The sequence below is a fragment of the Trachymyrmex cornetzi genome, unplaced genomic scaffold, assembly GCF_001594075.2.
Source record: "Trachymyrmex cornetzi isolate Tcor2-1 unplaced genomic scaffold, Tcor1.1 scaffold121, whole genome shotgun sequence".
In the NCBI taxonomy this organism is placed as follows: Eukaryota; Metazoa; Arthropoda; class Insecta; order Hymenoptera; family Formicidae; genus Trachymyrmex; species Trachymyrmex cornetzi.
In genome coordinates, this window is record NW_017295773.1 from 1,267,697 (window position 1) to 1,280,844 (window position 13,148).

At 36.0% G+C, this 13,148-nt stretch overlaps 3 protein-coding genes across 5 annotated transcripts in view; 2 read left to right on the forward strand and 1 right to left on the reverse strand.

Annotated features, from left to right (window-relative positions):
• Positions 1-367: 367 nt before the first annotated feature.
• Art3 (arginine methyltransferase 3) lies at positions 368-6,399 on the reverse strand. Its single transcript, XM_018517252.1, is given in 8 exon segments — positions 368-1,371; positions 2,101-2,460; positions 3,421-3,647; positions 3,726-3,907; positions 4,484-4,642; positions 4,716-4,891; positions 5,114-5,440; positions 6,313-6,399. Coding segments are annotated over 8 exon segments (1,554 nt in total). The 5' UTR covers positions 6,326-6,399; the 3' UTR covers positions 368-1,261.
• A 550-nt stretch (positions 6,400-6,949) lies between these two features.
• Positions 6,950-10,632, forward strand: DNApol-eta (DNA polymerase eta). Of its 3 annotated transcripts, none has more exons than XM_018517662.1 (8): positions 6,950-7,080; positions 7,199-7,339; positions 7,577-7,711; positions 7,907-8,115; positions 8,199-8,362; positions 8,456-8,679; positions 8,786-8,909; positions 9,001-10,632. In XM_018517662.1, exons 1-8 carry the CDS (start codon positions 7,067-7,069, stop codon positions 10,441-10,443), a joined length of 2,454 nt encoding a protein of 817 aa, XP_018373164.1. In that variant the 5' UTR covers positions 6,950-7,066; the 3' UTR covers positions 10,444-10,632. The 3 variants fall into 3 exon arrangements, with proteins under 3 accessions (XP_018373164.1, XP_018373155.1, XP_018373169.1); XM_018517653.1 differs by having other exon boundaries at positions 7,015-7,080; positions 8,196-8,362; XM_018517667.1 differs by lacking the exon at positions 6,950-7,080 and adding an exon at positions 7,107-7,124 and having other exon boundaries at positions 8,196-8,362.
• A 1,421-nt stretch (positions 10,633-12,053) lies between these two features.
• The window catches only part of LOC108767665 (SLIT-ROBO Rho GTPase-activating protein 1), a 65,095-nt gene continuing 64,000 nt past the window's right edge, over positions 12,054-13,148 (forward strand). Inside the window, 1 exon segment of the mRNA XM_018517644.1 lies at positions 12,054-12,562. Coding sequence (XP_018373146.1) covers positions 12,484-12,562 — 79 coding nt within the window. The 5' untranslated portion in view covers positions 12,054-12,483.

The window sequence follows — 13,148 nt, forward strand, 5'->3', positions numbered from 1 at the left end:
TAATTTTATTGGCTTACTTTTACATGAGAAATCACCGCCTTTCCTGTTGTGTCACGATTTCTGGAACACTCTGTGTATACGAATAGCTAAAAAGGCACAAATGTAAATGTAGCTATTAGATCAATAATTATTCTGTAATTATCACAAATATTTAAGAAAATTCTATATCTCACTTGCGAAAGAGAGAAAAAGTATTATATATATAATATATATATTAATATTATTATAGGTGTATTAATATATATTTTATGTATAAGTATCAATATAGTAATTTATGTATGTATGTACAATTCCAGCATAAAAATGAAGACCTAGAGTTCCGAAACACTTAAATTAGATTTCCGTTTAAGGGGATTCTAAAGCCGTCTATATTATCGACGTCTTCTCTCTCTCCTCTCTCTCTCTCTCTCTCTCTCTCTCTCTCTCTCTCTCTCTCTCCCCCTCCCCTCTTCTGTGTTTAGTTCTCATGTGGTGATTGAGTTAACCATCGATTAACGTTAATCAGGGTTGATGAAAGAGGCTCTAAGTTTTACGTCTTAAGTATTTTTATGTGCCAGGGCGATCAAGGCCTTTAAACAATTTTATAGTCAGGGCCTAAAAGGTTGCAACACTTTTTTCAATGGGTTTCGGAATGCAGTCTACTCACTGAGCGATTGGTTCTTATTCATGGATCGAAATAAATGAGAACCAATCGCTCGATGAATAGACTGCATTCTAAAATCCATTAAAAAAAAGTGTTGCAACCTTTTAGGCCCTGACTATACAACTCACACCGACGACGGTACTGACGCATGTGGATTACAAACATTTGGAATGTTATAACTTTCTCTTCGCACAGATGTTAGCTTCACGTTTGATACATGAATAGTATAAGCAATTCCACTTTCATGTATATATATGTTTTAAGAAGCTGTACAATCTGTACTTACGAAATAGTAGTCCACAGACTAGTAGTTTGTACGGAGAAACAACGTCAAGTTCTTAGAATTGGACATAGACGTCTAATTAAAACGTTACTATAATACAAAAATTTATGCGTATATGTGCGTGAAATACAACTAATCGTCTTTAGGATTCCCTTAAGTAAACGGACACTACAGATTCTATATATTATAGATTCAAATTGGAAACGGTAAGAGAGATAAAGCTTAAGCGAATATTTGTGGAAAAGAACGTTCAACGAAATTCAAAGCATGACAATGCGACAGCTTCCTGTTGGCACATGCGACTATCAGTCCCTTGGAACAAGCATATTTAACGTTTAATCCAGAAAATACGTCTGAGAGAAATTTTTGATGTGAATAACGACCATTAAGCCTCGGATGTCCTTACAGTGTCTTCGACAGATCAACGTGCCGTTTATAACTTCACCTATAAGAGAAAGTATAAATATACAGATATTATATTTTAACTATAATAACTGCGTATTGTGTGCATTTCGTTTCGAAATGTACTTTAAAATATCATCTGTATTTGCGTCAATTTATTTTTCTTTCCAAGAAACTTGATAAGATAACATAAAAAATTAAGTGACAATTGCATTATACGTTTCTTAATATTCTCGAAAAATAGTAAAAATTATTAGGAGAACATGTTTTCATAGAAAGGTATAAGAGATTACGCGAATAAAATCCAATTCAAATATTTCACAGTCCTCTAGATAAAGTAATTATCTATCTTATCAACAATCGGAAAAATGATTAATTATTTTACTCGAGAAGAGCATTTGAATTGAACTTAAATAGTGCTATTTTGCGACTTTTTGTATAAATATGCACTTCTATAATAATTCGGAAGATCTTTCAAAAATATAGTGAAAAGATAATGTTTCGTTTGATCTAATTATCTTGAAGAAAAATCAATATAGACATTAAAACGTTATTTGAAATAAAATATCTCTTACACAATACAATTATCATAACAAAATAATATAAAATATACAATTAAATTGTAAAATTACAATTAATATCATAATTATAAAATTTTATTTTAAATGATATTTTAAAATGACATTCACACAGAACAAAATATTATAATTACAATATTAACTATATATATATATATTAATTTATAATTGTATTAAATAAACATATAACTTACCTTCAGTTATACTAATGGGTTCGCTTAAAGAAAATACCGTCTGTTTCCAATGTGTCGGAGTAGAATAGGGACCTGTACTGAAATGAACCGGATTGTCGAGATCGAAGAAAATGTCGAAATAACCAATTATCGCGGTTAATGATCCTGTTTTCTTCACATTCAATGTGAAAGGAGACGAAAAATTGACGCAATCCGTAGTGACTTTATACAAGTCGAAGGCTTGGATCTCGGCGACGCTCGTTATCAAGTCATCGACATTACAGATCTCTATACTGGGTTCACGCAACGCTTCCGCTTTCATACAGCTCATTTTAAAACCATATACGTTTGACCAATAGTCAACCAAGTCAATATATCTCTCTACACAAAAACAACAGTAATCTATGTAGAATAGCTTACAAACAATTGAATAATATATGATTATGCAATAATCATTTAAGGTCCGTATTTATAGTCGTTTCCCAAATCTCATCTCAAGAGCGTATCAAGTGAAATACTCGGAATGAAATTTTCTGTCTCGAGATACGAACGATACAATAGTCATATTTTAATTAGAAATCAATTAAAACTATATTAATCTGAGAAGCATACGATTCTCAAACATGTGAGACTTTAACTTCAGAGATACAAGATATTGAATAAAGCTATGTTTTGTGCTTTACTGTTAAAAATTTTACGAAATTTTATATACTTTTAAGTTACACAATTTGAATTTAATTTCATTAAATTTAATGTACACGTTCATTATATTTAAGTATCTACTGTAACTTAATTAATTTTCAGTTCAATCATTCATTTAATTTCGTTCAATCATATTTTTAATTTCGTTCATAACCACTAGCTTCATTTACATGTAAAGGAAGCTCGTGGTTACATTTCTAACAATGTTGTTCGAAATAACCTTTTTCAAAATCAAATTATTGACATGTTAGGTTAATGACACATGAATTTCAAGGTCTTAAATCGCGAAAATTCAAGTTATATCTCAAAACACAAATTTCATCTCAGTTCCTCGCTTGAATCGCCATTACTAATGTGAAGTTATTAATAGGGCCCGGATGTTCGACTCACTAGCACGCAGTGGTGCTCCGCGCGCGACCCGGGATCGCGCCCGAACATCCTAGTTATTAATATCAAATCAACTTTCGATATTCATCTATTAAACTGTTTCACATCTCAGGATCAGTTTCAGATGTTCTTCAGTAGAAACACGACTATAAGTACGAGCTTAATAAACTATTTTTTAAATACGCGCGAGATCTCGTATTATATGGAGTATAACTAATATTATTGTAGTAAGAATTACACTGTAACACATACTTGTGTCACCACTTCCCACAATACTAATTGTACATCTGTTTGGAAGAATTGTTCCACCAGGCGTCAAATAATGGTCCCTAGCATAAATAACTGTGTCCAGCATTCCTTCAAACAAGAGAAAATATCCCATCCACTCGGATATTATTGCATCCACTTTGTCTACCCCTATACTAATATCCTCCAGACGACCCCTTTTTAAAGTGATTATATCACTGAGGTTGTTCTCTCTAAAATCAATTAATATATTTTATTATTACATTTTCCTCATATGGAATCTAAATGAAAATAAGAGCTATCTAATTTGCAATATAATCTTTCAATATATCACATCAGACTGATCGACACTGATAACTTTACTGCAACCAGATTTTGCCGCAAACATCGACAGGATACCAGTTCCGCAACCAACGTCCAACATTATACAATCATGGAATTTGTTAGAATTTGTTAATAATGCATCACGATAGCTCTCCGTTCGTTTTTTATCCTAATAAAATATATTTCACTATCACTTTTTCATAGATAAATATTATTAATTTAAAAGAACTTTGAAGAAATGTAACCTCAGTCAGAGTTTGATAAATTTACGAGAGTAAGGAATAACAAATAAAGAATAAAAAACCTTAAAAAAAATCTCTTTAAAAGAGAAAAAATATACACCACAAGTGCATAAAAAAAGCACTTAAATTGAATATCACATTCCTTTTAATAAAAAAAGAAATAAATGCAATTAACCAAATATTTCATAACGTAAGACACATAAGATAGATCGAAAGTGACTAAAATGGTCAACTGGATAAATAACGCCATTTAGCAACAATCCTAGAATATCAGACAGATTCAAAGATATATCCTAAGAATTACAAATGGACATCTTTAAAACCTCAGATTAGAATGTTTTTGGCAATATTTAGGACATTTTTACGCGCTCATTTGCTCCTCCAAACATTCTGAAATTTTCATCTTAGTATATTGTCCTAAATATATCCCATATATGTCCCTAAATATTCGTGGATACGGTCAGAATCATCCTGAGAATGTCTTGTACTATTAGAGAACTTACATTCAACATTTCGTGATGTATAGCAAAGTGACTGTATGTATTGAAATAGCCTTCATCGACGTTAGAATTATGAGCATTAACCTGTGCATTCTTTTCTCTTTCGTCCAAATCATCACCTAGTATTAACTTCTGAGCCTTCTCTTTCATCTCCTCCATTTGCTGAAAAAGCAATTTTTTTTCATTACCATTATGCCACGTATGGAAATATGTGTAATAATTATAACAACTATACCTGCTTTATTAGAAAACACGTTGTCTCACTTTCCTTCAGCTGAGATTTGAGCGACCTGATAATTCTTTTCATATCTTCATACTGTGCCTCTGATAAAGTCACACTGTTGTCACTTTGCATCTGTTTTACACCTCTTTCTTCACTTACATCCTTAATTTTGATAAGATCTTCAATGTCTGCATTATATTAAATAATAAAATTTGCAACTCAGTGCATAATCTGCATAACACAATACAATATTTGTAATTCTGAGCATTGACTCAAGTGTGGCAGTGTATCTTTTTCTATTTCCAAAAAAAAAAAGGAAGGCAATAGGCATGAACGCCAAGCCCAGAATTATAAATTTTGGAAAATATAATGCCATCAATAAAATAATGGCCTTGGTTCTGTATACTTGCCATACATTAGCCATGGATCATCTTCCACAACAGGACGTAGATACTCATCTTTTTCCCAAACCTCTACGTCTAATGTATTCAGTTGTTCTGGTAAAATCTCATTGCGACGAACAAAATTGATTAATTTGATATACGAGTAAGTGTCGTGAATATGTTTCTTTATAAAATCACAGAAGTCAAACTTGTGAAAGATTTCAATATGGTCCAATGCAGAGGGAAATCCATTAATATTTTCCATACAAAACAGGCACAAAATGTTATAGTAATCTTCACTATTTTCCTCCCAATCATCTCCACTGTCGCTGTCACTTGACATGTCATTATGTCCTAAGCCAAAGAAGTAAATAGGTAAGGTGAAGGAGATGTTCTTCCTCACCGATTTCGATGAAATTAGGTGATAAAATTCATTCGATGTGTTTTTTCATAGCTTTAAAAATAAAAATTCTCTCTCTGCTTAAAAAATTGCTTCAAACACTGCCTATGCAGAGAATTTGTATGTTTAAAGCAATGAATTTGTGTTTGTAAAGCAGTTTTCTATTAAGATTTTAAGGGAGGAGTATTCTAAATAATTACTCAAATTTTTTACTATTGCACTTGATTTGTTTGATTATTCTTATTCGATTTAAATTTCGCGTGCCCATTTATTATTACAGGAAAAGTACCTACTAAAACACATGCGCATGAAGTCACAGAGTATGAAAATATGATCGCAGCGCATGCTTGCACTTACAGTACAACTTTATAGCTGACAGATTTCCTAACCTCAATAGTCGTCAACTTTAATGTTTAATATCTCGATTCGCAGGACAGAGTAACACCTTTTTCTGTCAGATTTTTTCATTTCGTGCAAAAACGCGTCGAATAAGCCTAATTTCATCGAAATCGGTGAGGAAACCCGTCTCCTTCACAATTACCGTAAAATATAGTCAATTATAAATAAACAGCGTACATATGTGATTAATATAATAGCGTGTAAAAATAAAATAAATCTTTTTTTCTGTTTCACAATCAGACACCAATAAGAAGTATCAGGAGTCAGGAGACACGGCAGTGTCTCTGTCTCGGCATTAATAGTATTTACACCGCATAAATTAACTGCTTGATTTTTTTTGCCGATTGCTACGCAAACAGACTAAACATGCGATTATTGCCTGTCGCTTTGCCATTCATTGTGTGAGATTTTCAGTAATCTATTTTACCCAATTTTGCCATGATAAGCCTCGTCTTCCTAAACGATGTTAACCACAAAATTGACGCAGTCTCGTAACGTTCCAAGTTAAATCGAGCACGTGTCAACAACTGACGTAGAGTACGTAGACTTGAGCGGCTTAAGCCGAGATCAGCCGAGGCGAGATGGTGGAAGTCATGGGGCATGTGGTGCATCCAGAAGCACGACCGGTCACTGATGAGTGCTCAGCTCAGTGAGCTCTTGCATCTGATTGGCATATTTCATTAGATCTAAAAATATAGACCGACAGGTACAAGAGTTGATCTAAGTTTTATAAATGTACCCATGCACATGCATATGGCACATAACTAACTCATAAAACTATATTGTAGCATTTGTAGCCACTACTATTATACGCAGGAAAGTGTATTTGGACCTAAATTTAATTAGTTGTTTTCAGTATGCTATCAGAGAGAAGCTTGAGAGAGGATATGTGAGGACTTTTTTCCTGCAACCGCAAAATGCACGGCAGCGCACTACTGCCCTGTGAAGAAGTGGATGTAAGCTAGACAGGCAACAATATCTATTTCTTTTTGCCATTGTTAATGGAAAGAAATCGCTGAAATCGTTCAAATCTTTATTAATTTGATAGATTTTAATTATTTCAGCGATTTATTTCCACCAGAGGAGCATCGCAAAAATGGATATTGTGTAGTTTACATCCACTTCTTCAGAGGGCAGTAGTGCGCGGAGGCATTTTACGATTACAGAAAAAAAAGGTCCTCATGTCCTCTCTCAGGTTTCTCTCTGATTTAAGCAAAGCAATCGTTCGTGTAGATCGGTGTATGCAGAACGTTTACTTTTAATTAACCTTATGCTGATCAATCTCATGTGAATTAGTCTCATAAATATTTTAGCGAAATGGCGAATTCGAATAACAGGATCGTTGTTCTGATTGACATGGATTGCTTCTTCTGTCAGGTGGAAATCAAGTTGCAACCGCAACATGAAGGAAAACCACTTGCTGTTGTCCAATATAATCAGTGGGAGATGGGCGGGTAAGCGGAATTTATTAATTTTATCTAGTTTTCACTCACACCGTTTTCAAATTAAACTTCAAGGTAATTGTTTCGAATATGCCTCCCCTGAAAACTTGATAAAAATGTACTCCTTTCTGTCTTCTTTAGCTCCAAAAGATTTATCGTAGGTTCATTTCAATTCTTTTGTATAAAAGCGTTATATTTATTGACTTTAGGACCATACGATTATATCGGTAATATTTGATATGATTGCAGGATAATAGCAGTTAATTATGAGGCACGGAATTTTGGTGTAACTAGGCATATGAGAGGTAAAGAAGCTAAAGAGAAGTGTCCGGATATAGTTCTAGTCAGTGTACCATGCCTTCGTGGAAAAGCAGATACATCTAGGTAATAGTTTGCAGTTGGAATAGATTTTTATGGACATAATATGTTAATTGTTTGTATTTCATAACTCAATTTATTTAATATTTTTTCTTATTTTGAGAGACATCAAGTTCTTCTCAAAGTCTTAATATACATATAATTAAAAATTATTCGGTACATGATTGATTTAATTAATTTAATAATTTGTGTCACACACAGATATAGAAAAGCCGGTCGCGAGGTTATCCAAGTTATAAAAAAGCATTGTAATGTAACGGAGCGTGCTAGTGTTGATGAGGCATATCTTGACATTACGGATATTGTTGATAAGAGATTAGCTGCATCTAAAGTTTCTCCAAAACAACTGATATCATTTCTTGCAAATACATATGTCGTAGGATATTCGGAAATTAATAAAAATGACGAAGGTAATGTAAAAGTTACTCCTGACACTTGAAGTGAATGATTTAGATGTTACGCGTATCAAACAAATATATCATCATTCCAGAAGAGAGGTGTAAAGGGCTACAGACTTGGATACTAGACTCTTTTAAAGAACTGCACAATGATCAAGCTCAGAGACTCGCCGTAGCTGGCATAATAGTTGAGGAGATAAGAGATAGTATATATAGAGAAACCGGATTCAAATGTTCTGCTGGAATTTCACAGAACAAGGCTAATACTCTTTTTACATTCTCTGTATTTTGTTGTGCGCCATATTTTAATGATTTGCATATTAATCGAAAATGTTCTGATCAACTTGTATAGATATTAGCAAAACTAGCATGTGGATTACATAAACCAAATCGCCAAACAATTTTACCTGAAACAGCTGTTTCAAGCTTGTACTCGACGCTTCCAGTGAAAAAGGTCCGAAATCTCGGTGGAAAGTTTGGCGATGTTGTGGTCGATTCTCTTGGTTGTAAAGTTATGGGAGATCTATTGCAATATTCTTTGGAACAATTAAAAAAGCATTTTGACGAAAAGACAGGGTAAATATGAAGCTTTTTTTTGCGTAAGCAAAGTTTCAACAATAATAACTTATGATTCGTCATTTCTAACATATAATATATAATTCTCGTAATTTTAATTCTTCAGATTTTGGCTGTATAATATTGCTCGAGGTATAGATGACGAGCCTGTCACCAATAGACTATTGGCAAAGTCCATCGGGGCGTGTAAAAAATTTCCTGGGAAGCAAGCTATTACTTCATTAGAAGTGGTAAAATCATCAAAATATAATTTCTAATATTACATAAAGGATTTATAAATAGTTTATCGGATTGCACGACAACTATGTATTTCATGTTTAGTTGAAGCACTGGGCCGGGGATCTGGCAGCGGAAGTGTGCGAACGGCTTGAAGAGGATTTTGAGGAGAACCAACGACGTGCTACACTACTCGTAATCTCTTATCATTATTATCACAACAGAAGTACCATATCCCAAACGCGTTCGCTTGCGTTAAACTCGTACAAACCAGAGAAAATGGCGAATCAATGCGTGGACATTATCACCAAGTCCACCCAGTACCCAGTGGCATTCATGGGAATTTCTGTTACTAAATTTGTACCATCGAAAGAGAGCGGTAGCTTCTTAAAATTCTTTAAAAATATCAAACCGAAAGACGAGGAAGTCGTTATTTTAAATTCACATAGACATACGATGAACTCGATGTCCAATTTAGAAGCGAAAGAAAAGACGCCTTCCAATAGCAAAGAAGTTTATTCATTGGAAAGTAAAAGACAGAAGTCTCAGAAAGTCAAAGAATCAATCGCAAAAACTAATGAAGGGATGATGAAGGGAAGCAAAAGAATCATTAACTTAAATACGAGCGCTGAGGATTCGCCTACATCAAAAAGAGTTTCCAAGCTAATCCAAGTGTGCAACGAGCGCGACAAGACCAGAACAAAGAATAAACGTCTACCAGGTATGGTAATAAATAATAATGACTTTCAAAATTCCTTCTTTATGAACGTATACAAGACAGAGGAGAAAAAATGTTATAGTAATGTTGACGAAAGCACCAATACTATGGAAGAATCGAAATGTAGAAAACGATTGATTGTGTCTAATGCGAGTGAAAAAGGTGCGAATGATGAGAATATCGATGATTACAACATAGATTTACGCAGACAAGTAAATGTTTATGAAACACCTTCCACAAGGCATATACATATGCATGTAAATAGCATGAATAATGAAGAGCTTACAGAGGAGAATAACAAAAGGACTTGTGCACAAGATCCTTTGATGCAACTACGAGAAATATTTCCAGACTTGGACGATATAGATCCAGACATCCTATCTCTGTTGCCAGCCGATTTGCAGGAGGAAGCAAAATTGTATATGAAATCGCGAGGTAAGAAACAGGAGAATGTTAAGATCGCTTGGGAGTTGCCGAAAACGGGAAGAGGAAGATCCAGCAAGGCCACACTCGCTGGCAAGAGCGACAAGAGGCGTAGTCCCCTGTATAATTTCCTGATCAAGACCAACTCGGACAAGTATAATGTGCCTCTAGAGCGATGTGCTGAGTGCGATCAAATGATACCTATAACAAAGTTCAGCGAACATGTAGATTTCCACGTCGCACAAAACTTATATCAGAAGATTAATAAGCCGACATCGAGCGAGAATGGAAACGCAAAAAGGAGACTTGAGGATAATGAAGTTAATGTCTTCACGAAGCGTTTTCAGACGTCAAATGTTTGTGAACCTAATAAGGATTTTCGATCGGCAACTACGTCCCTCTCATGACTGTGAATCCAGTGTGTTTTTCGATATTTTATCACCAACAATAATACCACTCTGATGATAGTTTATCTCTTATTAATCGCGATCGCGATGACATTGTGTATCCATTGTAATTACAGACAAAATTGTAGGCTAAATATTGTATATTTGTATATATCATATAACTGCAAAAATGTACAATCTAATTTAAAGGCAGAAAATCCGTTATATATAATTAGTTGACACAGAAATTTCTGAGACTGAGTTTCAAACAAAAAAATATTTTGATACTGTTTTGATATCTGCCTTATGTCTTTAATTAAAAAAAAAAGTATATTAATATATATATATATAAAATTTATGAAAATAATTGATAAAAATGTTATTACGATATACAATCTTTTACTTAATCAGAATAGATCTTTTATTATTGAGAACATTGATTATAATATATAATTAAAAAAATATATGTATATATATTTTTAATTGGTCTTTACCCGACACCCTGTGTCTGCGCGTGGGCGTGTACGTAAATTGTGTTTTCTAATCAATGTGGCAAGAATATGATTATAACTAATAAAAACTAAACGGTTTTTTCTTCATTTATTTTACAATAGAAATTCGGCCATTTTTGACATTACATTTGTTCTCAAATGACAAGGATCTTGTCGGTAACAAACATGTGACAGATTCGTCAAATAATAAACTCCGCGCGATCTTGGGCCGGTATTCATAGTCAAATCTTATATTGAAGATTGTCCTAAGTACAGTTTTAAAATGTTACGAACCAATCAGAGGGCTGTATTAGCATCTTAAGACATTACTTGAGACAATCTTAAAATAAGAACCGACTATGAATGCCAGTTTTAATTAATATATCGAGATATAGCGAAGATAGTTCCATGACCATGAAATGAATTTTCTGCAATCGCTCGCATGCCCACGGTTTAGTACGATGTTCTTCAACGGATGGCGCCAGTGATTCCATCGGTCACTCGAGCGGAGCAATTATTTTATTGGTTGCCAGGCAACGACAGCGAGACGCGACTCGCGCGTTCTATCCGAGCACGACGATGTCGTTCGAGCGGCAGGCACCGGTGCGGTGGCGGCAGTGGTGGAGAGCTTTCGAAGTTGACTTTAATATATGTTCGTCGTCCAAGAATATCCACGCCGCGACTGCCTCGAGGACAGCCAAGGCGGCGAACCGACACCGATAGGCAGACATTACGCGGCGAGTAGCCGTTCAAGTAACGTACTTGGCGTGCTTGTGCCTCATCGCGATCGACCTCGGTCAGTCGAATTGAACGTAACGTCTCGATCGGGCGCCTGCCAAGCTGCCAGCTGCCTAGCCAAGTAGCTAAGTGGCCACAGGTTCGATTAACTCGGTTTCGGAGTAATCGCAGATCGGTAATCGCTTCCGCTTCGCCGATTGCTCGCGCAGCGCTACGCGGCGAATAAACGCGACTCGCGAGTGCACGTTCGAAGAATCGGATTCTATACATCCATACGAAAACGGCTGCATTTTACTTGGCTCTTTTCTCCTATTTAACGGCCGACTGACAGATCGGCCGTTCACCGCGTAAACCGGTTCCGGCCCGACGCGACGCGACGCGACGCACAGGCACGGCTGTGTGGAGGAGCGCCTCGTGCGGCTCGTGCCTCGTGTGAGTCGTGTGCTCGCGCTCTCGGGAGAACACTCTGCTGAACAGTCTGAACGTGGCGAGTCTCTCTCTCTCTCTCTCTCTCTCTCTCACGCGCGCGCGTTTCGCATCTACCTTCAGTTTGACTTCCGTTTGCCGTTCGCGCGCGGCAATAGAAAGACACGCAACTGGCAGCGTGCGCGCGTAGGGTAGCGTCGCGTCGCGTCGCATGTCGACATTGTCGACGTGTCGTATATAAGCAAGTGCGTGTGAGTGCGTACGGTGCACGCGAGCGCACGCGAGCGGGCGCGTTTGGCCGTTTGCCCGTGAGAAAGAGAAAGAGAAAGCCGGAGGCCGAGGAAATCAAGGTCCGCACACAAGCACGTAAGCACATAAGCACATTGCCGTCGCCGTCGCCGGGATCATGGACGAGGAGGAGATCGACGGCGTCAAGTCACCCATCAAGCGGCTTGGTTCCACGCGGAAGCTACTCGTCTTCAACAGTGAGCTTTCTTTCAATACCTCTTTTTTTCTTTGTTTTTTGCGTCTGTACTTATCAAGTATGTGCGAGATGTGAATTTCGATAGTTTCGCTCTTATCAGGTACTTTCCTAAAATAAACATTTTCCAATAATCGATCATTACCGTATTAAAAAGCTATAACGCTCTCGCGAGAGTAGTCATAGGGTACTGCAGCTTTTCTCAAATATCGACGAATTTTCGAGTCGCGGTAAATCCTGTCGGGACATAAAAGAATTGTTCTTTTATACACTTAAACGATCTTGAATATCGTTGAAACCGTGTTGAAACACCTCGTCGCACTTTGAAAGTATTACATTATTGTGAAAAAAGGGACATCGGCGTGTACAAAGTTGTTCAATCGAAATAATGCTAAGTAGGGAACATGTCTGTGATATTCTTTTTTTTACAAAATTGTCTAAGAATATTTAATTCTTTGCGATTCTACGTTGAGTTGGATTCGAACGCAAATCGATCGCAAGTTTGTTGCGGCAGCAACAACTGAAGCGTAAATTTTAAAATTGTACTTGCAATCGATTTGCGACTAAAGTACTTTTGGTATACACGGTAC